The sequence below is a fragment of the Chiroxiphia lanceolata genome, chromosome 8 (assembly GCF_009829145.1).
Source record: "Chiroxiphia lanceolata isolate bChiLan1 chromosome 8, bChiLan1.pri, whole genome shotgun sequence".
In the NCBI taxonomy this organism is placed as follows: Eukaryota; Metazoa; Chordata; class Aves; order Passeriformes; family Pipridae; genus Chiroxiphia; species Chiroxiphia lanceolata.
In genome coordinates, this window is record NC_045644.1 from 8,019,629 (window position 1) to 8,047,373 (window position 27,745).

The 27,745-nt window shown below is 36.1% G+C and overlaps 1 protein-coding gene across 1 annotated transcript in view; it reads right to left on the reverse strand.

Annotated features, from left to right (window-relative positions):
• The window catches only part of ATRNL1 (attractin like 1), a gene marked incomplete at its 5' end in the record, with an annotated part of 477,341 nt that overhangs the window by 409,394 nt on the left and 40,202 nt on the right, over positions 1–27,745 (reverse strand). Inside the window, 5 exon segments of the mRNA XM_032694659.1 lie at positions 9,800–9,887; positions 11,068–11,242; positions 21,697–21,905; positions 26,337–26,465; positions 26,920–27,033. Coding sequence (XP_032550550.1) covers positions 9,800–9,887; positions 11,068–11,242; positions 21,697–21,905; positions 26,337–26,465; positions 26,920–27,033 — 715 coding nt within the window.

Below are 27,745 nucleotides of genomic sequence, written 5' to 3' on the forward strand. Positions count from 1 at the left end.
ACCAAACTGTCTGATTGCCAAGAGTACACTTGAAATTTCTGCAAGATTTTGAACTTGTTTTTTTTTTTTATTTGAGGCTAGTGAACATTTCTCTATTTAGAATTTAAATCATTCCTATACAGGGGTACTCTGTGCTATCAATTAGTTTGGACTGGTGGTGTTTGAACAAAAGATGTTCACATCCTTCAGTAGGAATATGTAGTAGAACTAGAAAGATATATATCTGAACCCATTCCTTTCCTGTGAGATAAAACATTTCAAAGAACTTGGCAAAGACCTACAAAAGCTGAAGGAGGTTGTGCACTGATCCAAAGGAATGGCTTGAACAAATATTCTTCTGAAAGGATCCTCTATGGCTCGTTCATTACACTTCCACATAAATCTCAAAAGTCAAATCAGCATTACTAAAATAATAGACTTCTTATTTTTGAATGGAGATAACTAACTACAGCCAAAAGAGGGAACTAATTAAGGAGTTCCTGGTACTGTATAATAGTATTTGAAAAAAAAAAAAAAGTATTTCTGACACTGAGGAAAGACACTTACCAAAAAAAAAAAAAAAGGTGATCTAAAGAGCTGCATAAACTTTGAAACAATTAGTTGGACTGCTGACAATAAGAAACACCTCCTCACAGTTCTGCTTAAATGATTCAAAGTTCAAATAAAAGAACACTTCTGTGAGGAGAATCTTTGTAAGTCAGACAGCAGGTCCCATACACAGCAATATTCACAGAGAAAGAGACAACTGCTTTATCAACCACAAAACATTTAACTAAGCTTTGCTAAAGGCTATTTATGAAATTAAGAAGCTCCTAATGCTGCGGAAAAACACTTTAAAAGTTAGCGATGATCAGCTGAACATGAAAAAATAGACTGAGAGACTGAAGTCAGTAGAAGAAATACTGAAGTAAAATTAAAAAATGTTACAAGCATAGGCAGGATAACACCCAATATCACAGGCACATAAAGATAGGTGTTTATTTGGAAAGCGTAATCAAGAAGGAACTGTAGAAAGAATGTAAGTGCAAATGGTCCTAAGCGGCCTAAAGATTGTGATAGAAAAGAAATTCCCTTATAAACTTATACTGTCTTTATAAATTACATAAAAACTAGGTATAAATCAAGATATACAATAAAGATGAGGCTTTCGGGAAGATACAATACACAAGATACAGAGTTTAAAGAGTGCTAGTACACAAACACTCCTGACCTTTAAATTATTAAGTGTAGTAGACATTTGTTTATATTAAAATACCACATCACAACAGGACTACAAAGTAAAAGCAACAACAAAAATAGAATTGAGAGTCTTTGGGAAATTAGTGCAGGAGAAGTGTGAGGAATCTGGCCCAGAGGAAAGATCTTAAAAATTGTACTCCTCAGCCCGGAGGAGAGAGAAAATCAAAAGGCAGACTTGGCCAAGGAAGAGATAACAAAACACTAGGCAGATAAGCACCAAGAAGATACAAGGCCTCCAACACATTCATATTTTAAATTTTTGACACCACGTGTCAGAAGCAACACCTTCAATCACAGTGGCAGATAGCAAAGTTTAGCATTTACTCAATAAATTAACCTTGGTCATTTTAGACATATTACTTCACATAAAATTATCTAAGACATGACAAAAACCTTTAAAGACAATGTGGATTTAAAATGAAAATCTCATATAAATTTTACCATATGTAAATCAAAGTATATAAAATTACACTTGAGAGTTCCTGCTCAGTAGGGAATTCCAGCAAAAATGACAAATATCTTCCTGTAAACTGAGCAGGCAGACAGCTCCCTCAATCATGACATTCCAACCTACAGATCACTTCAGTTGGTTTCTTGGTAGCTGTTCAGGTGCAAGCCAACAAAACCAGCAGTGTAGCTCCTGTTAGCTTCAATGCAACCAAAACTTTCCAATACATGTTTCTATTTTCTCAAATCATGTTTTTCCCCCAAGAAAACTACTTCAGTGGAAACTTTTGATGAACTATAGTGATAGAGAAAGATGACAAAAGGTGTATGATCTGTAAATATTTGACTGCGCATTGTGGGCAGAGAGGATGGCAGCTGAAGGCAGGAACGATAAGATAAAAGGCAGGATTTCAACAAAACAGTTAAATCACATTTCCCAAGAGAAGAAAATATTCATTTGATCTAGTATTTTTCTTACAGGGTAATGATTGACATACACATTTTGACCAGACAAAGTAAGACCAAGAGAATAACTCAAAATACAGGAGAAAAAGTAAACTGTCACAATTTGAATCCTGCTGGAGGAATCAATACAATTTACAGCAGTGAAATTCCTCCTAACTTCTTCATCTTATTGATACCATTATCTTCTTTGTTAAATAACCAAATAATTCAAATAAAATTAAATGCCTGGTGGGAGAGGGTGAAAAAGAGGAAGCCAGCCTCTTCAGAGTGTTTTCCAGTAAACTGACCAGAGGTGATGGGCACAATTTGGATTACAAGAAATTCAATTTACACGTAAGAATAAACATTTCTCTTTTTTTCAGTGAGGATGGTCAAGACTGGAACTGCTTGCTCTGAGATCCTGTGGAATTGAATGCCCTTGGAGATATTCAAAACCCAACTGGAGCATGTCTGGAACAAGCTGCTGTAGTTGACCCTGCTTTGAGCAGAGAGGTTGGTTAAGATGGTCTCCAGAGGTTCTTTCCAACCTCAACTAATCCTTGTGAGTTTGTGAAAAACAAATTTCTAATACAGGCCCACCTCTAGAGAGCCTCTTCCCTACTTAATTTTCTGTTACAACCTATAACAAAAATAAGTCATTCGATGATCATGAACAACATCCAAATTATAAAAGTAAAAACAGTTTCCTTCTTAAAAAAAAAAAAAAGAACAAAAAAAGCACACACACAAAAAAACCACAAACAAAAACCCCCAAAACAAAAAAACCAAACCAAACCCACCAACCAAGCAAACAAAAAAAAAAAAACAAAACCACAGAAACCCACCTTGAAAAGTTTCTTACTTAGTGCGACTAAACAGATGACACAGGAAAAATTATAGAGTTCTGGTAAATCTGGTAAAATGGCAATCAGCTTAGCAGCCTGAACTCTATAATTTGAGGGCAAAACTCTTTTAGAAGCCCAGGAGAGAAGAAAATCTTACAGTGTGCATTTCTCCTTAGTTACAGTAATGAAGAAATTGAGGCTCTACATGAAATTAATTAGATCTTTCAAATCCAAAAATAAATCTCCCTTTAAATGAGTAACCATTAATTAATATGGCAACTTTTGCATTTGAAATTTCATAAAAACTGAAAAAGTAACCCCCAGAATTTCCACAAAATAGGTAAATAGATATTTATTTTTAATAGAGGTAAAAATATAAAAATTTGCAAAAATGACCTGTGATCCAGTATATTTTGTTGCAGCTGTTTCATGTTCCTGACTTCTAAGGCCATATACTTGCAACTGCTGAAACAATCATGCCCAAACACTATCACTCAGCTTTTGCATAATAGCTTTAACAAGTCTTCAAATCCCTTGACAGAGACATAGAGATTTTTTCTCATTTTACATTGAGAAAAAAAAATCAAACAGGGTAAGGAGGATAGTCAAAAAGATCACCAAAAGAGTAAGTAAGAGCACTCACTCGTCTGTCCCAGACAACAGACTATCCAGCAGACCACAGTAACTCTTCTATATCCTTCATGCTGAAGCCTGAACAGATGGCCAAAATCATTATTTCCTTTGACCTTGGACAGGTTATCTTCCCTACACCATATTTCAGTGTTAATATTGATTTTATATTCCATATAAATGCAGTAATTCAAGACTTCTAAAACTTCTTATATTTTTATTCCTTAGACTTCACAATTTTTCACTTTTCCTAAAAGAACAATACTTATCAACTGCTCTGACTGTACCTGGGAATTACACACTGTTATGCAAATTCTGCCTGCATTCCAAAAGAACCTTATCTGGTAGTTACCACTGGAAGAAAAAAAAGTATGAAGAAAATGCAACAAAAGGGTAATTTATAATCCGTTTCTAATGAATTGGAAGCAAGTCAATCACGTTAAAATAACCACATCATTTTCATTTTGTATTTCTTAACTGTATCATGGTTACATGGAAATTAGTTTTCTGTCGTAATTCTTATATAAATCCAACCTGTTCTTGAGGAATTGGCCAAAGAAATGCTACTCACAAACCACATGAACAGTCATTCTCTCTTTTCTTGAAACAAGATTATCAATCTTTTTTCTCCCATAGACTGTATCCATGCATTACTATATAAACTAACTTTATACAAATTAACAGGACTCTAAAATTCATCAGAACTTGTTCTCTATACTTTCACCTGGAATTTCTAAAAGTTTAGTCAAATCTTTACATCATTAAGAAATGTCTCAATTCTTTTTTCCAAGTAAAATATAAGTCACAAAAAATGTCATCTGGCAATAATTCATCCATCACAATCCTCTTTTCTTCATTCAACATGTATCACCTCGTTAGGACTGTCGTTAATACCTCTGCCTTTCCCCAAACTGTTAGCTCCTTGAATATGGTAACAGTATCAAGAACATTCTATGCATTATATCAAAAGAAAAAGATTAATTACATTTCTACTCAATCCAATAATCCTCCCATTAGATCAGAACTGACAGACTGGAGGACAGTCTTCACTTAACTCTTCCTCCTGCAGCCTGATTTATTATTCTTAGCTTATTGTGAAACTATATCTTCGCTGAATAAGAAACCGATTAAGTTACATGAGAAGCATATTATAACCTAAGTTCCCAGCAGGACCAAATTCAAGTTCAAGACAGTACATACTGCAGCAATTTGTATGTCAGGAGGTTAGCTTAATCGAGAGTGCTGCCACATTATGTCTTCATTATTTGCAGTTTTCCACAGGGTTGCTGGATATAGTTAAAGGTATTAATTAAGCTGATGATACTTGGATTTCACTTTCAAACCAATTGGAATAAAATCTTGAAACAACAAATGAAAAATATTGCACTTCTACATATAGAACCAATCACTTGATGAATTAGGTCCGGTTAATAGAAGGGAACACTGAATAGGCTTTTATCCAGACTACAAAAAGTGTATGACAGCTCATCTTACCTATTTCTCATATTTTTGAGCTCGGCAAATCAGAACTAGAAAGCAAGTTGTGCATAAGATGTAATTAAAAGTATTGAAACAATAAAACTAGGTAAATCGGTGGTACAAATACCTACTAATAAAACAGGCAGAAAATACTTTTAAATTCCTAGTGCTGCTCAAATTATACTACAATAGCCAACAAAAATAGGCATTAAAAGAATAACAATAAAACAATTGGTGAAAGATTTTATCTCGCTCCTATTAAAGGAGGAAAAGTTTTTGCTCTTTTTTGCTTTGTTAATGCTAGCTTTTGATAAGACTAATAAAAAATATCACAAGATATGTAGACTCAACATCAATACCAATTATTTGGAAAAGGAATCAAAATAATACCCTTTTTAAAGAAAGTTTTAAAAGTGTAAGTAACATTCATAAAACTCCACTGAGTTTAATTTAATTCAGCTACGTATAAAATGGCTTGTATATTGTAAAATATCTTTATTATTACTTCTATATCAGCCTGTCTGCTTCATTTCTATTGCCAGTCTCAAAGGAAACAAATCTCAATGCCTAGTCATCCTTCCATTGTCTTGGGGCTATTAGGAAAAGTTTAATTACGAGACCAATTTCTGTGATAAAACCACAAACTCACTACTGAGTAAATTCCCAGCAGTGACCATATACACACCTTGTAGGGAATTACCTTTCTACTCAATTCCAGTGAATTTGCAATTTACTCTCTAACTCCCTACCTAGTCACTGTTTAGCAAAGCTGTATGTGCCTACTTTAAAAACCTCACATTTCCTTCAGTACCTTTACAATCCTATTTCTTACATAAATTATTTCGAAGTATGTTGATATTTTCAGTATCAAGATGCCTGGACCTATATACAATTTCTGAGATACAGTAGAACCAATTGCTAACAAATAAGTAGCACCTTTCCAATAACCAGACTAAAGAAGCACCGAAGGTAATACTAAGAGTTTAGTTGGTCTCAAAGCAAGAGCACTTTTATACTCTCTCCTCTACAAATGCATAAAAAGCCTTAGTCACTTATTAATAACTATACATCAGTGGAAGTCTTCTGATCTTTTTTCTTCAGAATAAAGAAGAACGGTACTTCAATTTTAACTAAAGAAGCTTTCTGAGGGAAATAGGCACAGTAACTTATTTCATTCTCCACAGAGTCAATCACATGGTTTCAGTTTTTACCTTGCACCACAATCAGGCAATGCTAGCTCTGCACTCTCACTCCATTCTAGCACTAGGCTTTGAAATCTCAGGAGCTCAAGTCAAAAACTTAATCTAATTTCTTCTCTGTGGATATTTTTTTCCTCTCAACCATAAAGGAAACGTTACACAACTACTAATATGCAGCTCAAAACACAGCTCAAAGCTGCCATCTTTAGGTATTATGTTCTATTACTATTCATTGTAAACTATTTTTCTGTTTTTTCAAGAGACTGAAGATCTAAAAGGAAAAACATCAAAAGTTTATCCTAGTAAGCGAATTCAAGAACTTATTGCAAGAGGATATATTTCTTCTACTTGCATGGTCAGCTTCTTTTGGCCCATGTAATTTTTGACATTTGACATAATCACTAAAGTCAGTATATTAGTTAATTATTTCATATATGTTCTGTATTAGTGAATACTGATCGCTAATTAACATGTGTCTTCAACAACAAGCAACATCTTCTTCGCTACACACTTGCTTGTAGTTTTCATTATTACTGGCAAGAGTTGCATTTCCTCACTGAGATCCAAAGAAATTTCTGAATTAACACAGGTCTATTATATTTAATATTTTCTGGTAAAAGTATTTCTAAAATGGTTACCCTTTAGTCAGGAATGTCTCAAGAAAATATTAGCACTGTCAAATAAAAAGGTGAAACGATATTTTAAGCCTTTCTTCTGATCTGCTAAATGATACATTACTCGCACATTTCCCAACTAAAAGGTCTACATTCTACAAGAAGTGTAGATTACCAAAGATACCAGTCAAAAAGATCTGAGCTTTCAAAGAATAGATAATGCATTAGTAATGAATCAGGGAATGGATGAGAAGAAAAGCAATTTTTGAGTTGATGTTGGGGCATCCACAAAATCTAGTTCATATTGCTACTGAAAACACCTCTACAATATTAAACATACCATTTACAGATTCAACATCTCAACAGATGCCAGGAAAACAAAACAAAATATCCACCCATGCCTTCTATTCTGCTTGACTTCACAGGAAGCACTATACAAAAGGAAGACCCAAACATAAAAAGAAACTAAAATGTACAACTAAAAGTGTAAAATCTTTAATGACAATATGAAGACATTTCAAGGACATCTGCTCAGATCACATGAACGCTTCCTATTTAAAGAAAAACCCACAAAATTTCCCATTACAAATAACAAAATAAAGCTCAACTTAGCAGAAGGATAATGGAGACTTAGAAGAAATAAAGGCTTTTCAAAATACAGGTTCAAAACTCCAGCAGACTAAGGCAAGGCATGAAACAGCTTAATGAGCTACCTGCAAAATTTAGATCTAAAGTACTAATATATCATTTTTCAAATGCATTAGCAATACAGCCAACTTTGTGGTGCCAACAGACAGTCAGAAGGAGTATTCTGAGAAGATAAAGCCACAGCAATAAAGTGAGGTTCATTTTTCCATGTGAGTCCTTCATGGTAGACTTCACAGGTATTTCCATAGCAAAAATCAAAAACACAAGGTTAAAGTAGTGGGGGAAAAAAAAGGCAAAAAAGTCACCAGTTCTGAAGGAATTTAAGAACGAAACAGCTGACCCCCGTCTGTAGCATGTATATTCCTGCTTAAAAACACGTCCATACCAGAAGACTGATAAGGAAGAGGCAGAAAGGCCAGAATTCAGTGAATAAAGCAAGCAAATTGAGGAAAATGCTATGAACTTCTGAAAAGGGAAGCTATATCTTGCAAATCATTGGCTTTTCCTGAAGGAATAAAAGGTCCACTTGACACATTTATCTAAAATTTCCAATGGATGCTTCATAACATTCCTCATGCCCTAAAGACACTAAGATGCCCTGGGACAAGCAAGGCAGATAACACCAGGCTATATAAGTCAATAAAGTTTGGGAGGGAAAAAGTAGTTACTTCTTAAATGAATAAAGGTCATTAGTGGTGTCCCACAGAGATCTACAATTGGGATTTATTTGTTCAATATACTGAAAAACAAGTTGGCAGAGGTATGAGAGGAAAAATGGCAATGCTTTTTGACAATACTGTGTTACTCAAAATAGCTGAGGCAATGGTCAAAAGCAAGGAATTGCACAAGAATCTCCTAATACTGAATGTGCAATACAAGAACAAAAATAAGGGTAAATTAATGTTCATGTACGTAAGCATGAAAATATGCATATGTGAAAAAAACAATTTTAAGTCTTTACAAGGTATGGGTCAGGGATGGGTTTTGAATTGACTAGAACGAGATCTTGAGGTTATAACTGACAGTTCTCTGAAAATACCAGTTCAAAGCCAACAGTAGATTTTCAAAAAGCTAAAATACCCTAAAGAATTAATAGAACAAATTAACTAATTCATTGATGTCAATCTCTGAGGTAAGAATACACAAAAGACTGTGATTTCCCCTATCTCAGAAGGGATATAACAGAATTAGAAGAGGTAGAGGCAATGACACAATGCTATCCAAGGTATGAAATATCTTCCCTATAGACGATTATTAAAAATACAAGAAATTATCAGTTTGAAAAAGAAATGATAGAGAGAGGATGTGATGAACCTACAGAAAATCATGAGTAGTACAGAGAAAATAAAATGGAGATTAAAAAGTGGGGATTATCAAAATTAAACCATCTAGTATCAGTACTCAAAAGGTGGTATTTCTTGAAAAAATACACTGGAATTCTTAGGCACTGGATGATATCAATGCTAAAATAAATATATGGTCCAAACATTTGGAAAAAAATAAACACCTTTTTTTCACTAAAATACTATCTTACTTTAGGAAATCCCAGCTGCAAAATAGGACAGTATTCTGAGGAAGCTTCTATACATTCCTGTCATTTTTCCTTATATTCTTCCCTAGGCATTTGCTGTTACCCATTGTTCAAGACATGTTACCAGGCGAGATGAACACTCTGGCCTAACCTGATACAATCGTTTTTGTCCTTCCCTGCTGGGGGTGTCTTATGCAAACAAATGAAAGCTTGTGATACAAATTCTGTAGTTCTCTGTCACAGTTAACAAGTTTGTCATCATCTGTAGCTTGTCTCCATGATGGATACCTCAGGCATATGTTGCAGCCTTCTCTCCAGTCCTGTCTCCTTGTGCTCCTGACTGAAGAGTCCCCAGACCCGGGTCATCCCTTGCCATGTCTTGGGGCTGCCAAAGGACCCTGTTACCAGCACTTGGCTCAGCCCCTGGGGATGGTGCCTGGTCAGCAAAAGCATTGCCCACAATTCCAATTATATCACACACACACACCTGCTTTTTATTGGCAGTTTAGCTCTGAGGATCGTGGTCAGACAAGTGACTTGGATCTATTGCACAACCTCTGTCCAAAAAAAGTGCAATACATCTAAGTACTGAAGAAGACACTAACACAAAATATTTATGGACTAGAAATTAAATTGTCCTCAAAAATTCATGGGGAGTCATTTTAAGATCACTGACAGCACACACAAAGAAATTCATTATATAGAATGCTGAAGAGTCCATACCTGATACAAAGCAAGAGTGTGCCCGTATCTCTGGAGTGGCCCTTTGGATACAGGTACTACATTCCATATACTGCTTTCCAAATTGTAGCTAGAAGAGAAACAGAAGAGTAAACATTTTGCACCTGCAGAGAAATAGAGGGGTTTGTATGTTCAGACTAACTTCTGTTTGGCAGACTTGATCAGTCACTGTGTCTCTGACATGGTAGTTTGTTTGCAGCAGTAACATGATCACTTTTAACAGTGCACTAACTTGTGATAGTGTACCACATGTTCATCAAGCAAAACACAAGTAGCCCTTTAAGGGACCCATCAACAGTTTCAGAAAATGGGAGTGTAATAAAAATCACCAGATTTATAAGAAAGCTATGACACTGGGCTGCTAAGCCCACTGATATCAGATGCATAAAAACCACACCCCACTAAACTGCTCATGCCATGTATTTTTGCACTACTTTGAAGATTTACTGCTGAGCATCCTCTTAGTTATATAGTTAATTTCCATTACATTTTAATTAACAATTAATCCCTTAATGCACTAACACACAACAAGATGGAAGAGAGGTAAAAAAATGAATGATAGAAGTAGAAAAGAAAAATACCAAAGAAGTTGGGATTTGTTTTGCATGATTGCAAATGTATGGAAGAAAATAAGAGGTAAACAAAACCAGAAGTAAACATACCAATGAGCATATCCTAACACTTGTATTTACCCCATTTACAGCCTCTACATGTATACAAGTTACCATGCAAATCAGCTACACAATATTTACAGCTGCTTCAACTTTATTTTCAAAAGGGGGTCAGATACATATATATACAAACTGTCATACATATAAAGAAGTGAAATACAGTTGACCTGCCTACCCCGACTGGCAAGTCATCAACTGACTAAGTGCATGCACTAAATACAAGTCTCCTATAATCATAAATTAACTTGAATAATGCAGATAACATTCGAGATGTACGGTTTGAAAACATCAGCACGTGGATTTCTCTCACTGTTCTACCACCACAAACATTTATATGTTTGGCAGTTTTTCACAAAACTGAAGAAATTATACATTAGTATCACATACAGTTTGATGTTGCCCATATTTTCATTTTCTGTAATCATAAGAAAACTACAAGCAGAAAATAAGACCATTAAAAAAGAATCTAAAAACATATAAATCTTTCAATTAAATTACAAGATAGAAGCTGTCTCCCTGGTAAGATCTGTTTTCCCTGAGCCACATCAGAAAGGATGTGACAAAGGAGAAATCACTTACTTCAACACCATTTGGAAGGAACTGTAGTTAAAAGTGTATCCACCAATCACCCACATAAACTTCCCGTGTAGGACGGCCTTGTGGGAAGCGCGGCCCACGGAAGGGCTGAATGGCTTCACGTTTGGGAGAATCCAGTAAGACTCCGTGGAAGGGACGTTCAGAGAACAATCTGGACCTGTTTTGTAAACAAATGTGCAATTTGTACAATCTGTTAGACAGGAACGTTAAAGCCAACAAAGCAGAAACAGGGGAGGCTTAATTACAGATGTCAGGATTGCTCATTCTGATAAAATATGGTATAGACTTTTATGTTTAACAGATGCTCAAGGAATAAATTGACAACATGGGATGTCAGTCAATTTGAAAGCATTAGATTAGCTCAAATAATAACAATCCATTTCTGCGCCCTTCTAAGAAAACAGATTGTATGAGTCAAAAATGGAAAGAAAGGCGCAATACATCACATTTTTAGATGACTTATCACTGAGGTCTAAAACTTGTAGCACAATATGCACTGTATGTTACCTCTGGAGAAAAACTATACTGTATTTGAACCAAACTAAGCTTACATCAAAGCAAATAACATAATAAGTTACAATATACACTGTATTAAATCTCAGAAGTAAAAATTTGCCCTTTGCCAATGCCATTCTGCCTTGTTTCTCAAGTGGAAAACACACTATAAAGCACTTTATCAAAATAAGAATTTGAATATTTAGATTTTATAACATTTTATAGATCATTTTACAAAGCCACCAAACACATAGCTATATGTTATTTTCAAATATATTTCAACCAATCATTTTTTGTTAAATAGGGAAAAGCCAGAAAAACACACAGGTTTTTAGTTATAGGACAATTAAAGTAATGAAGAGTAAATTTTTTTTTTCATTTGTTCTGATCTTTTCATCATTAGTTTATGCTCTAGATCTTGTTATTTAAAACCTGAATATATACAGAATTTTGCTACCAAAAAAAAAAAAATAAAGGCAACACATGCACTATTTGTCTCTTGTCTTGACTGGCTTTATTTCTAGATGGGGAACACTGAATTTTTAGGACACCAGTGTGCTCCACTTTAAGCATTATCAATCATGGAATTGAGAGTTTTGCCATCAGTGATGGCATACTGGTGTTGAACAACACTTACGACCCTGAAAGAGGGTGAACAGTGAGGAAAAATTGCTGCTAAAGGCAATTACTGGAGGGCACAGAGAATCAGATCAGCCTTTGAAGAACCACAGAACAATTCTACATAGTTAAATTGAAAACTAAGTAAGCTACATTTCAGGATCATCTTAGGGTAGTTCATGAAAGTATTACATCACCATGATGTAATTCATGAAAGTATTACATTACTCAGCAAGGGTCAAAATAATAAGTCGTGTCGGAATAGAGAATACTGTTACCTTACTGCATAAATCTGAGGTTTGTGTACCCTTAGAAAACTGTGTGTCCTACTGAAAGAGAGATTAGAGCTGGAGATTCTTTACAGCAGACTAACAAAGATGTTCCAGTTACAGAAGTCATCACATTCCTTCAAACTACTGACTTTTTCACTTAGAGAAAAAAAAAATAAGTGACAAAGGGAGGGTGGATATGAAGAGTCCATAGTCTCTCTGAATATAAAGAACCAAGATTCATCAAATGCAGCTTGAAGAAGCCATGTTCAAAGCAAACAAGAGGAGACAGCTCTTCATGCAAAAAGTATCAGATTTCCTTGGCAAGGATGCTCCCTGGCAAAGGATGTTCTGAATGCAAAGATTTACACTGTGTCAAGGAGAGACTAGACACACATTTAGAAGAGAGAGCTGCTGAAGTTTACTAAACAAGCCAAATAAGTAATGTACATCAAGTTCGTATTTCTAAAACATATTATCTTGGAGGGAGTGGGGATGCAGTGAAGAGAGATTATATTTTCCAATGTTTATTATAATTTTTGGGGCAACTTGTTACAGTCACTTCTTATACACAAAAACCAGGCATCCAATCTGTACCTAACCAGCTGTCAGCTTTTCCTAGTTCACTGAGAAGAATGATGTCCACTTGTATCCAAATCACCTTCCACTCACTAAATGATGGAGACACTCAATTCCCACAGTTCATTATACCTTCTACTCAGAAAAGATTAATGGCATTTGAATGAGGTCTAATGAGAGTATGAACAATTCAGTATATTATTTCTTAAGCATTAATAATTAATACTGCAATAGAGCTGTAACCTCAGCAAGATTGCTATTTGATAAACCACTGGAGGAAACACTTAATTTGAATCTAAAAGGGTTTTAAAATAAACAATTGATTAAGTATTCTTTGATCGGGGAAGAGCTTAAAAATGATGAAAACGGTGCCCCCAGTCAGAAAGCGAAGCCGCGTTTGCGCCTGTTGTTATCGCGACCCCGCAGAGATGTCGCGGCCAACAGTGGCCCCTGGTGGCCAACGACGAGCAAAGCAGCGCAACTCCCCGCACGCCAAGCGACGGGAATTTTCACTTCTGGAGACAGGGAGCGGCAAAAATCCGTACGGAAAATCCGATTACAGCGAGATGGCATTGACTGTAATAAATGAAGACAGGCAAAACCTTTTTATACTAAGTTAGCCACGCAAAAATCTCAACAATACTGCGAACCAGATCAGCGACGAAAGAATGTCACAGACAACTCTCTTCCAGTCTCAGGGCTTCCTTGCTGGTCAACACTAAACGATAGGAAAGGTGAGATAGAAAGGAGAAGCTATGTATCATAGAATCATAGTAAGGCCTGGGTTGGAAGGGACCTTAAAGATCCTCTAGTTCCAAGTCCCTGACTTAGGCAAAGATGACCCTATTACAGATCAATCAGTACAAAAACTGAATACATAGTTGCAAAAATGCAAAACAATAGAATCATACTGGCTTTAACAACACATCATTTAAAAAGCAAATGCTTTTGTGTGGCCATTGCTTTATAAAAGCAAGATAAATGTAGGACTTTTAAATATCACTTCCAGATTTTCCAACTTGAATACATATACCATTATTTCAGCATAAATACATTTTCTCTTCAGAAACATCCCATTCACTAAATACGTGCTTTTTGAGCAACAGAGAGCAACTACAGCTTCAGAACAAAGATAATGAAAAATATGTTTTGTTATGTTCCATGCAAATATGATTTCTCTCCATTTACTTAAAATTGAATTTCTTTCTTATCTTCCTAGTGTGTCAGTCAAACCACTGGGAGAAAAAAATAAAAGATTTAAAAACAGCAAACAACTTTATAAACCTGAATTGGAAGTCAATTATGTTATCCTCTAAGGCAGGAAAAAATTCTATAGGTTTAAAAAGTGATTTATCCACACAACACATGAGAAAGAATCTAATTTCTATTTATTGAGAAGTTTCATGAAAAGCCAAAGTAACAATCTATTCCAGTAGCTTAAGTCATAAGATCAATTTCCACCTAATGACTAAACATCATCTACTGTCTTCAAACCTAATCTTTTCCTTTAGGATCATAGGAAGAAATCCCAAAAGCATTGATGCATCGAATATAAATTTCACAGTCGCCTTTTTCATACAATCTAATCAAAGCAATTAAATAAAGTATTTGATGTTTATTCTGTATTTGTTTGATGTTGGATCACGAGAATCATTGCTTCAACATAACTTTTCAACCGCAAATACAAACCCAATATCACTTTTCTCCAGTACCCAATAAAATCTTTGCATGATAATGAATTTGAGATTATGAAAAAAATCTTTTTTTAGATAAGAGAATATATATTAAAATACTTTCAATAAAAATCTTATAAGAAGTTTTACCAAGCAGTATTTTAAGGGAACTTCCCAGTCTGATCATTTACGAGACTCTCTGTCAGTCACACTCCCAGCACCAGAGACTTTCACTGCTGTGACTGGAGCCAGATAAATTCCCCAAGAGGTAAATCACCTTTCTTAAAGAAAAGTGGTATCAACTTGTATTTTCATGTAGCTAGTATTTAAATGAGAATAAAATGTTGTTCTGGAATGGCTCACAGGCATTCTGATAGGAGGTATATCTATGTATCTCTACGCTGCCACTGCACAACTCCGCAACATCCACACGGGATGTAATTATTTATCCCATCCTGCAAATACTCTTGTTTCAAAGGAGACTCAGTGGCAGGCAGAGAGATCCTGCCTAGGTTTCCAGCTAGCTGTGCCTGGACTCAGCCTCCTCCATGAATGAAACAGAAATCCAAATGCACACAAGCCGATGCAGTTGTTAAATTGCCATCCGGTTTCTTAGTCAGTCCCATTTGTTTCCTCAGCCAGGAAGGTGGATCATCCAAGAGAGATACGGCCACAGGGAAGCCACAGAGTCAGTCTGAGCAGTCAAGCCAAAGAGGATGCACTGCTGCCATCAGTGTGTACTGCTCAAGGGTGCCCTTCAGCTGTTTGACTCCACATCTCCCACTCAAGATCAACAAGGCAGGTACAGAGGAATAAGGCCTGATGTCACGGCAGCGTTTACTAACAGCACATTGCACAGAAAGCTTTCCTAGACTTTCATGACTGAGAACAAGTATGTTCTTTGATAGACTTTGCATGAGATTTGTCATCTTAAACAAAAATGTGCTTTGCTTCTTACTCTCTAAAAGAAGCAGAGCTTTTCAGATTAGCAGTAGCTGACAATACCCATTGGACTAGACATTTTGAGACTCCATGCTAATGGTAGCAGGATATCTAGTTCTAATATCTCTGCTAACTTCTAGAAAACTTCAGAGCTCTAAGTCAAAAGCCTCCTTCCGGTTTTCCAATGATGTTCTGATGGCTAGTTTATCCCAATTTCTCTTCTACCAGTGTTGATATCACTGAACTCAAAGAGCTGGTCTGTCTATACACCCCACAAATGTTTATAAACAGCAACACTCCTCCCTGCTAGCCTTCATTTTACTAGTTTAAGCAAAGCATGCTCTGTTAGTACCTTCCATAGCCTTGGCTATCCTAATGGTTCTCCAAGTCTATTTGTATTCATAAAATTGTAGTAATAAAACGAAGTATACTAGTAATGCTTTCATATCTTTAACTCAAGTTTCCTACTAGTGCACTTGACACTTTACAGCCTATAGTTTGTAGAGTATATAAAATTAATAATATTCATTAGTTCATGTTCTAATTGAGATAGAAAGGCAAGTTTTCTCCCATGTCACCTTCCACACTTCAGTCCAGGATTATAAAGCAATTTCTTAATGCTCTTAGTCTCTTAATGTATTAATTTACAATTATACTAAAGTAATTACACATTACTCAAAGCCTTTTTTGCAAGATATTCTGGTCCTCCTTCAAACTTAAAGTAACTTCCACCTTTGTATTACCAGATTTCTTCAGCAGTCTTATAAGTGTGTAACAATATCAGCCCCAAGATCAGATCTTAAGCAGTACTGATATCTTTCCATCCTAAGTCACTTGTTCAGTACACCCACTCACATTTCATGATTAAGAAGTTGAGTTCCTTTTACCATTTCCTTGTATATTCCAAGCCTTCTTCAGTTTCAATGCTGAGGTTCAGAAAATCTATTGCAATTTCTTGTCCCTTTACTTACAGACTATTTTAGCATAAACTACATTGATAAACCCACAATTCAACTGTTTCACTATTCAATTACAGCATACATTTAATTGCTTCCTTTGTCAAGTTATAATCTAGAACTTTAGACACTTCTGAAAACAAGCTTACAAGTTTTTAGCTGCATGAATCACTTTCTTCCTCATCTTAAATGAAGGTGCTACAGATCATGAACGAAATTTAGTATTGCCCCTTATCAGGGAAATCAGCACTATCTATCTCCTTCTTGTGTTCAGAACAAAGTACTGCATGGAATCATTAATTTAATCAATTGTTTGCATGTTCTGTCTTACTACATTTAAGTGTATGCATTTTAAATAAATATTTAGAAGGTCATAGATTTATTTTTAATGGATTACATTTTTCATTGAAACTCACAAATAGCAGGGGACTCCCTTCCTAAATCTCAGAATAACTAGACATGCAGAGCATTATCAACCAATTTAATGCAGCCATTTATTGAAACGAAACAGATAAGTTCTGCTAAACTTGCTTTCACTAATTGTCAAATGACAACATAAAGGTATTTAAAACTGAAGTTAGCTTTTCGTTTACCTGAGATGTTCATTCTCTTGCAATAAGGATACTTGATTTTTCTCACACATAATTCTCAGACACTAAATTTCTAATTATGATAGCTATATTTTGTTTACAAATTGCACAGCCCTCAAGGATGCTTTACAAATTGTTAAATTCCCTATGAAAATAAAACAGAAGAACATTTCTAGTACATATGAAATAATCATGCATTATAAGTCTATTCCTTCCTACCAATTCTATATATGCAAAATCTCCTTAGACAACTCTCATTTCTGTGATAAACATAAAAAAAGTCTACAAATATGGAGTGCATAAATTGGATTTTAACTTAAAATTGTGGGAGGAAAGGACCCCTTGGGTTTTTGCTTTTATGTGCATATATAGTACAGATGCACATATATATGAGGACATGTCCCAGACTGTAAAACTGCAGTTTCTCTTGACTGAATTGGTAGTTGGCCAAGAGACATCCTGAAAAGTAAAACTGAGACAAAGAGGGTATTACCATGGGGCGGAACAGTTATCAGACACCTGCCTCTACTGTCTTTTTCCTTCCAAAAACAGGTCTATCTGAAGCAAACGTTACACCATAGGTCCTCTTCTCTGAAACTAGACACTTGTTTGCTTTCTGGCCGAGAACATCCAGGTACAATAGGCCAAAACCTCAGATTTCAAACCCCTAAGCATTTGGCACAAGCTGTTTCCAGTGCTACATTTCAACTGCAGCTGCCTGAGCTCACATCTCAGACTTTCTCCATTGGTTTCAATAAATCAGATAAACCAGCACCACAGAAGCACAGCTTTGCTACATCTCAGCATTGAGGAATAAGGCAGGCCAAACAAGGGAGTATGACTTCAAAGTTTTCCACTGATGCAATGGGAACAAACTCAACTCTAGTTAGTCCTTTCAGGATAACCTAAGTTGTGCATTGACACACATTGACATAGTAATTCTGGCTATATTCAAATGTTGTTAGAATAAATGCTACAGTAATAAGCAAGGCAAAATACTGATTTTACACTGCAGCAGTCATAGCTCCTTTTATATTTTCATTGTTTACTCTTCCCCTTACCTAAAGGCTCATTTTTCCCCAGAGAGATGTTATAAAACTCAAGCTGCCTGAATTGCTAATGGACTTATTTCAAAGTTAATTAGTTTAATTTCAGAATCTGGTCTGCTACATCTCTATCTGCTAGGAGCAGATCTGTAGGGAGAATCAACTGTACATGTTCCAGAATTGTTATTCGTGTTTTAACTTTGCAGTAGGTCCGAATGACCGTTTGTAGGTGGTGTGCATTATGTGCAACCCTAGAGCTCATCTTCTGCTGCAGTTTCTTCTAAAAGGAAGGTAGTTCCTCGGTTTTCAAGCAATCTCATAATGCAATCCAACACGCAATACACAAAAAGGATCAGATTTGCTTTGAAGGTACCCTACTCAGGCTCTTAAAGACTAATGTAAACACACCCTGTAACTCCTCCAAAGCAGACTCCCCTTTTTCTTGCAGTACTGATGTTCAGTGATCAAAGCATCAAGAAAGTTTTTCTTAAATTTAAGAGAGCTTTGAACTCTATTTTTTTCCTTTTTACACCCAGTAGTTAGCAACATTTTCAGCATGTTCAAAGATAGTCCACTTAACTCTCTAAAAAATGTGGAACTGTTCACAATCCTTTCAGTCATTCTGAATTTTTACACCTGTTACAGAAGTTTTAACTGTTTGGAAATCTCTGTGCTGCTTTACAGCCTAGACAATCTAAGACACAGCGTTCCTAGTGTCAAAGACAATTTGCTGGCTGTGAATACATTCAGCAAAAGCATTGTTCTATAAACTTCTTAAATAGGTCAACTAGTGCAAGAGTCACCACTTTTGTCTCAGTGGAGTCTTCATTTCTCTTTTACCTGTACCTAGCAAAGAAAAAGAGATCAAGTGAGCAGTTAAAAGGTATGGTTTTTTCCTCCCTGAATTACATCCAAGCCTGTAACTGCAGGCATCAACACATTCTGCTATATAATACAGATAAATTAGCCAGTAATGGGACAGTGTAATAAGATGTAATGATCATAAAGGAATAACTCTTTAGCAAAAACTTCAGCCTCCCTTACATTGCCTGAATAGTTTAAATTAACCAGATTTCACATAAATATTAAATTTTCTTCCTGTATGAGACCAACCATCTCAGAAACATTTAACATTACTAGCATTATTTAAAAACTACTTTCATTTAAAAAGACCCACTACATTTAACAAGTACATTTTTTGCTAAATGCAATGCCTGATAAAAATTTAAAAAAATTACATAAATTATTTGCTTTCCAAATCTAAAAGTTATTATTGTCATGGCTTTATTCTATACTGGTATGACTAACAACCAGCTGCAAGTATCTACAAGATCCTTGCATTACATTCCACAAAATGCATCTTATAATCAGAGGATCCTACTTTTCACTCAAAAAATTTTTCTATCCCCAAAAATACAGTGTTTTCTTTTCTCAGAATACTTGTTTTAAACATGAAATGTTCTTCAGAGCTGCTCCTTCCACAATATCCACAAGATGTCACCATTGTAAAAGAAAGAAACCCCATGTTGTAAAAGGAAATTTCAGAGTTTATGTTCTGAACCACAGATTTTAATTATTATACTTCCCAATCAATTCAGTTCAATGATTTGTTGTTATATGATATAGGTACTAAACATATTCAACAAAAAAATGGGAATAAAAAACAAAACATAAACTCTTTTCAAAATCAGAGAGAGCAAGACTCTCTAGTCACTGAGTTTGAATTACTAAACAAGGAAAAACTTGTCAGATAGCAAGACCATTAAAATAAGTAGAGAAATTTATGATTCCAGCAGTGCAAATGACCTACACAGAAGATACTATCAGTGTAGAAACTATAGAAAATGTAAATACAAATAAATAAAGAAATAGACTTGAGAAGGAAGTAGTCTCCCAGAGAGCTCAAGGAAAGTCTGGTATTATTTTTTATTTAGTAAGAAAATACAATTATGTAGCCAAGCCGGCTCATCTGTGACAGAATAAAAAAGAAAAATAATTTAAATCTATATAGGTTCAGTGAAAATCCAAGGAACAATGAAGGAAATTATATCATCCTGTGCACTGTAGGAAAGATTGAGAAGCCAGTATGTACAGAAATGCTAAGTGAAAGGAAGGTACTAACAGAGGAAGTTAGACTTTTAATTTTATTTTGTGTTCAAAGCTTCTAAGGAAGTTTTTAGCACTGTAACTGAAGACATAGACTAAAAATAATTTCCAAAGATTTGTGACATTTCCCCATTTTGAACACAGGGATCTGAAATTGCAAGGAATCCATGCACAGTTAAAAGGATGATATTCTTGCTACAAATTCTATTCAGAACTTCCTTACAGAGATCAAGCTTTCAGGATCTTTCTGTGCATTACAATCCTGGTGCGTTCTAAAGGACTCAGTAACAAGTCTACACTATTTCCATTCAATGACCATACAGCTAAACCACTTCCCTTCTGTGGGTGCACTGACTGCCTTTTAATGAACAACTCATTAATTATTAAGAAGAGAAATGTATTAAATCTTATCGTGTCTTTGGAGTAATAGGTGTGACAGTTAATAGTAGTAAAAAAGTCATTTCCTTTGACAGGCAAAAAGAAACAGTAATAAAACAGAAGTAGAGGCAGGAAGTCATAGGAAGAGGGCATATCAGATAAGTAATCTGGAGGTATTTTAGTGTTTCTGTTAAGAGAAGAATGGCAATTTCAATTCATAGCAAGCTAATCCAATTGAGACTTGTAAGAGAAGTGGTAAAGGATAAAAACAAAATTCACAAACATCTAGCATAATTATAGTCAGTGAATTAAACATTTAAGATCTTAAATAATTTATCTGTAATGAGAAACAATTATTTATGGTACTGGGAGTAAACTACAGCATATGCTTAAAGTACATCTATTAGTCCACAGTACCTGTCCACACATAACTCTTGTACTGTTATAAAAAAGCAGTTTACCCTCCTTTTTCATTGAGAGGCTCATACAAATAACACCCAGCCAAAAACCAGACAGTGGATACTCACATCAGGAAGCACTAAATATGTGATGAGATTATATGACATTAAAAGAGGGGGGAATAAAATCAAATCTATCTAGACATTTAAAAAACAAAATAGAAAATTAGGCTGTGGAGGAATTTAGTCTTCAGAAGTGTTCACAACTCTCCAGTAGTCACTGTCATTATTTTTTTCAAATTAATGATCCAAAAAGGAAAAATGCCCAACACAAGAAACTCCAGGTCACATATTTCTGCTGTACCTTCAGACAGAAAATATCAAAGCTGTGAGCCTCTTATGGCATTAAATTATCCATATCTATATCCACACAAAAATTTATTCCAGAAACTAGTATTTCATCTGTGTTCATTCTTTAGAGAGGCCAATGTGTGCTACATAGGATGCATTAAAAGCAGATTTTTTAATAGATTGACTTGATTCCACATAACAAAACCTTACCTTGCCAGCTGTCATTGCAAACACACAGCTTCTCTCCTGTCAAATCACAGTACCCATGATCTGGACTGCCACAGTTGGCTTTACAATATGGAATATCACAGGCTTCTCCTTTCCAATACTTGTCACACTCACAGTATACCCGGCTTGGTACAGACACACTGGTTGTACACTTCCCATGTTCTGAGCAGTTATTAGGACAGGAATTAATTCTGGGGAGAAAAAAAAAAGTAAAATAAAAGAAATGACGAATCAAGAGCTGATGACAGTGGTTTTACCTGACAGTACTCCAACAATGTTTGTTAGACAAAGTATTTTTTGCCATGAAAAATTTATATTTTCTGATAAAACACAAATCTAATGGTGATTTTACAGGCAAATGAGTTCAAAAGGTGTTTATCCAGGCTTACATACAGAGTCTGTGATGCAGCCAGGGTCACAAATATCTTGCACTGTAACAAGTATTGACATTAAGCAGGAGGACAGGCCCTGCCTGAGCAGATCACCACCTATTTTTTTTGCTCTGTTCCAGTATCAGCACTCTAATCAGTCCTTTCAAATGCTTATTATCTCTAGGAACAAGCCCACTGGAAGTGACTGAGCTTAAAGTCTCCACCACAGGCTTACATTTAAAGGGTTTTTCTGAGTAGTTTTGTTCCGTATTATAAAACAGATGTCTAACATCTGAGGGGAATAAAACAGGAAAAACAATGTAAGGAAAAATACAAGATGCAAGGCTAATATCCAAAAACTACCTACAGGTCGCACTTCATGCTTTGAAGCATTAATAATAGAGCCACCTTAACTCTGCCTCCTTAACTCTGCAGTCAGAGTTGCAAAACCAAGAAAGCTTAGGCTGAAAGAAGTCTGTGACTATTATGGGAATTAGTGTTTCTGTGATACACCCTACCGAACACTGAGATCACAGGCAACCGGACTACAAAATTAAGCAAAGTGGTTCCAGAAATGCAAGCAACTCCTTGGAGATGAGGGGAGATGGAAGATATTGGAAGTATGTGGGTTCAAGAGATTCCACAAACAGAGTCCCAGGTGGTATGTGCCTGCTGAAGTCCAAAAAGGATTTGAAACCTTTTTTGATGACTCATAGCAAAGGGTTGGGTTGAAACTCAGAATAAATTGTTATTGCATAAAAACTGCTGATGATAACACAAAGAACTCCCTGTATATGTGAGATGGATACTGGTCAAAGCCTTCCTTGCTCTTTCTGAATGAAGAAAGGACTGTTAAAAGTTAGCAAACAATTATTTGAGGCTGGTCTTCAACAAAATGTAGCTGTGGTAGGACTGTCAGCAGACATGTTTTTGTTTTCTAGACACTCATATCTCAAAAGACTGACTCTGTTACGCTACTAAAATAGAAAATCCCACATCTGAACTGCAAACATCCTGGGCTTTCGCCTGGTAACACACATGGCATTAAAACCATTTATGGCATCAACTGCTGCACGTTACAGCTGTGAGGAACCTCTCCCCCCACTTCACAGGGAGACTGTTCTGCAGGGAGATGAACGGTTCAGTTTTTCCAGCACTCTGAAAGTAGACAAATTCCCACTCCAAGAGGTTCATAAAGGATTCAAATTAAATGAGAAAAACTGGATCAGCAGAATTGGAACCAAGACGCCTGACTCCAAGGAACACAAAATTTACTCAGACTGTTCTGGAGTAACTACTGTTGTTTGCAACTGGCATGGCACTTTAAATCACAGATTTTGTGCTTCTGTCTTTCCCAAAATAAAGGAATACGAGCAGTACATCAAGATGAAGTGGAAAATCAACGAAGGAAAAGGGTAACAGAAGCAGAGTGCAATAGATCAGTAACAGAAACAAAATTAATGCAGCCATAAAAAGTAATTGTAGGTACTTCCTTATCATAAAAATCATTACTGTTGGCTTATTAAAAAATATATATTTTAAAAGTATCTATTGCAATAGAAGAAACACGAGATCAGAGTACATAAAATTTCATGAGTTATATATGTAATGGAATTAAAAACTGGCAGGTTTTTTCATTTATTTTAAATCTTCCCAAAAAATTAGGCAATTATATGCAGCATGCACCACATTACCAAGTAACGAAAGAATGCAGAGCACATACTCTCATTCCTTAAGAATGCCATGTCATATTGCCATTTGCTCCCAAGACAAATAAAAAAAAAGTGCAATAAAAGCTTCAGGGATAACTGAAAAATGTATCTAATTACAGTAGAGAAGTCTGCCAGGTGATTGCATTTTACTGATGTCAACAGACAAAAATTAAAAATACTCAGTCTTCTAGACTGCCATTTCCAATGCAATATATTTAGTGAGGTTTCCTAAACTCTGAATAGCCATTTATTATCTGGTCAAAGGTAGCCAAGCTGCAAATTACAGGAACAATCTTTCCATAGACAATTTAACAAGTACCTCTGCCAAGAGCAAAGCTATGGTCAGAAGCACAAATAGGAATGTTAAATTAATAAAGAATATGAAAAAAATATTACATGTACTTCCACATAAGAAATGCGGTGCTGGCCACCACATCCCAGTAACTGGTATTTCAGAATCTGAAAGAATTGAGAGAAAGGAACAGGTATATCTTCAATCATGGAAAAACTACCACATAAAGAAACAGATCCAAGAGGACCAAGCAATCCCCTCTTGACCTAAAGCATCCAGCATGAAGAGCGTTGCATTACGTGTCACAAGCATGTCCCTGTCATGGTTTGAGAACCCCAAAATCCAATTCCCTAGTCCAAACCCTCTCTCACACCTCAACCCAGTGTGAGATGGTTTTTCCAGACACCACACGAGACTCAAAATGGGGGAAAGGGAATATATATTACAATGACTGTACAAATAAATACTACATTTTATACAATCTTAGCTATCTCTACCATGACATAAGTATTTACAATGGATCAAATCTCTTCTCCCCTCCAAATAAAAGTCCAGGAGGGAAGAAGGAAAAGATCCCTTTTCACTCTCAGAGTAGCAGTCTTTAAGGCAGCAGGTTCTCTTCTTCTATGCAGCAGTTGTAACTGGATTGTTGTAGCTGGATCTCTTTTCAATACACACAAGGGGGTCTCCAAGCCCCTCGGCCCGTCGTCTCCAAGCGAGGGTCTTCTCTTCCGTGGGCTGCGTAGCAGGGACAAAACTCGTGTCACCACGTCATGTCATGGGGCGTAAGACCCCCATGAAGGTCCCTTCCTCAGGGGATTCACCCCTGAGTCAGAACATCTTGGGCAGCTTTCAGTTGAAGGCCTTTGCCTCAAGAGTTCTACCAGATCTCCTGTGCTCTGTCTCAGGTTGCCAGTTTGGCAGCAGCGGCAAGGGGGGGCCAAGGTCACCCCCTCTGCATTCCTTTAATCGTCCCGGTCCAGCTTTCCAGGATGCCTGAGCTTTTCAGCTCTTTTCTGCAGTGCATGTTGCACTTCACCCCTCCCTTCTAGGAAGTGAGGGGACTCCAAGGAGTTTGGGGTCCTTTGGTTAAGTTCTTATCCCAAAAACTCTGTCTGTAGAGCTTAGGTCTGCTCTCTCTGCTGCTGGCTCTCTTCCTGTCGGATAGCTCTGTGTATTCTTTGGCTGCATGTTTGTTGCTGCTTCTTCAGTTATCTCTTGGCTCTTAGCCACAATCTCTGGACGCTGCTGCTGCTCTGTCTCTGCTCACGGTGGAGAAAACTTCTTTAGTTTTCAGCTACAGGTACTTAGCTCAGCCTTACGCTGTTCCAAGTCCCTGCAGCCCCCCCAGCTGGGGGCTGGGGGGCCAGAGCCCCCTAGGGGGCTCCTGCCCTCACTCCTCGTGGCTTTACAACATGGCTACCTCTCTAACTACAACTACAACCTCTCTTCTCTTCTGTTCTGCTTGTGATATGTTTATATTTTGCAAAAGCGCTCATTGGGTAAAACCTCAAAACTTCAAGGGTCACCACCCCCTGGGGTTTTACCATTTTATAACTGCAGGGGGGAAAACTGTTTCCCCCCACCACAGTCCCAAATGAGACAGCAATTGAGATCAACAGCAGATACATAAAGAAGGAAGAGGCTCAGATCCATTGGATGCATCTTTAGAACTGCTGACATAGAAAAGGGGACCGGAATAAAGCATAGTTATATCAGATTAGACTCTGCCATCAGAGGAATTAAAAGACAGACAGAGCAGATAAGAACTGTGAAGGCAGAATGCAAACTGAGATTGAAAATAGGAAGGGAAAGTACCTGAGAAGTAGAAAAGAAATGGAATAAAATCTTTGTGGCTGGCACAAAAGCCAAAGTAGAATTTCAGTGGTTTCATAAGCCACAGAAGTATATTCAGCAAGAAAAATCGCGATCCTAGTTCAAGAGAAGGGAATTGACATGACAGCAGGTATAATCTCCCTTCTATTCCATATGACAACTACATGTGTTGGATAAACACTGGAAGAGATACATTTTAGTTCCATATGGCATAGGAAAAACATACTCTTGGAATGGCCATGTGGCTTCACTCAAAACAATATACTCTATCTCTGAGATTTTTTTTCCCCTAACTTGTACCTTAATAACTTATTACAACCCTGGCTCTCTGGTTTTAGAAACACACCACTAAGTATAATCATTATGCCATTGAAAAAAACAAAAGTCATTACATATTAAAAAAATACTTACGAATAAAAAATGTTAAATCCCGTTAGGTTATAAGCAGCATCACTAAAAAAGTGGAGCAATGCATAGCCAGATGTAGTAACTACTTCAGGAACAGTTTCATTTCCACGCACTTCAGGGACTATTAGACCACTGGAAAAGAAAATGGGAAAAATGCTTATAAGTAATCCTTGGGAGAGAAGGGGGGGGCAGGAAGGAAGGAGGGAATTAGCTATTCTGGTGGTTAACTATATAAGCAAGATGGTGCCTAAATATAATTTGAGAACTTCTTTTAAAAAAAAACAAATCATAAAAGGCGTATAAAACTTGTCCATGGTAAGGTAGGGGTTTCCAGGAAAAATGCCAGTGTATAAGCATTAACACTCCATGCAATGTTAGCAGTAAGTACAAGTCACAAAATGGATTTATGCTCTGATCACCTAACCAAAGGCTTTGGAATTCATCCTAATACAACTTTACATACATGTTCCCATATTATTAATAAAAGAAAGCAAGCTAGTTAATATATTAGAGTCTCTAATGTTATTTTTTCCCCAGTAACTAAAAATGTTCATACTTGGACTAAAAGATTCACAAATACACTCACCTAAATACAGCTATTAAAGGTGCATATATCGAGTCTCCATCATATACATACATATGGTCCCAACTACATTCTGTGGCAAAGTGATTAAATCTTAATCTTAGTATCGCATTTGGGCTGAAAAAAAATAGAACATTGATGTAAAACATTATTTACAGAATTATTGAGCTCATAAGATAAACAACTTACAGTAAAATTGATCATGCCAGCATAACTCTATTAAAACATTTTGAGTAATAATAATAACCAAACATTTCAAGGTGTTAAATAACAAAAGTCAGGGTAAGCAAATATTTCACTTTATCTTAAAAAAAAAACAAAATAACATATTCAGTCTAAGTCTAATAATCCCTAAAGTTAATAAGAGACTTAAATTCACCAGATTTTATTAGTATTCAGAACCACAAATTTAGAGCAATTAAAATATCTCATTTAATATACTAGCTTTACTTTACAATATCAGGACTACGAAGTTTAAAGAATCTTTCAAGAAAAAAAATCACCTACACATCATTCCAGTATTCTACTAGTTATTGAAAATCTTAAAACACAAATCTAAACCAGCAAGCAATATTAGTGCAAGTACCTGCCTCCGCCCTCTCCCAACACCTGGGAGTCAAATTTCACTAATTTTTGGCTGAGATCCAGAGGGATCTGTAAACTTTCTGAAAGAAGACTTCTCATGTATTGCAAAATTACCGATACATATTCCATGAAACAAAATGATTATTTTCTTTTATGTCTCCCCACTTCTGACAGGCTTGAGTGCAATTTGTCAGTTTGGAAAACGTGGGGTTTTTGTGACAGGTCCTTTGAGAGAACTCTCTGC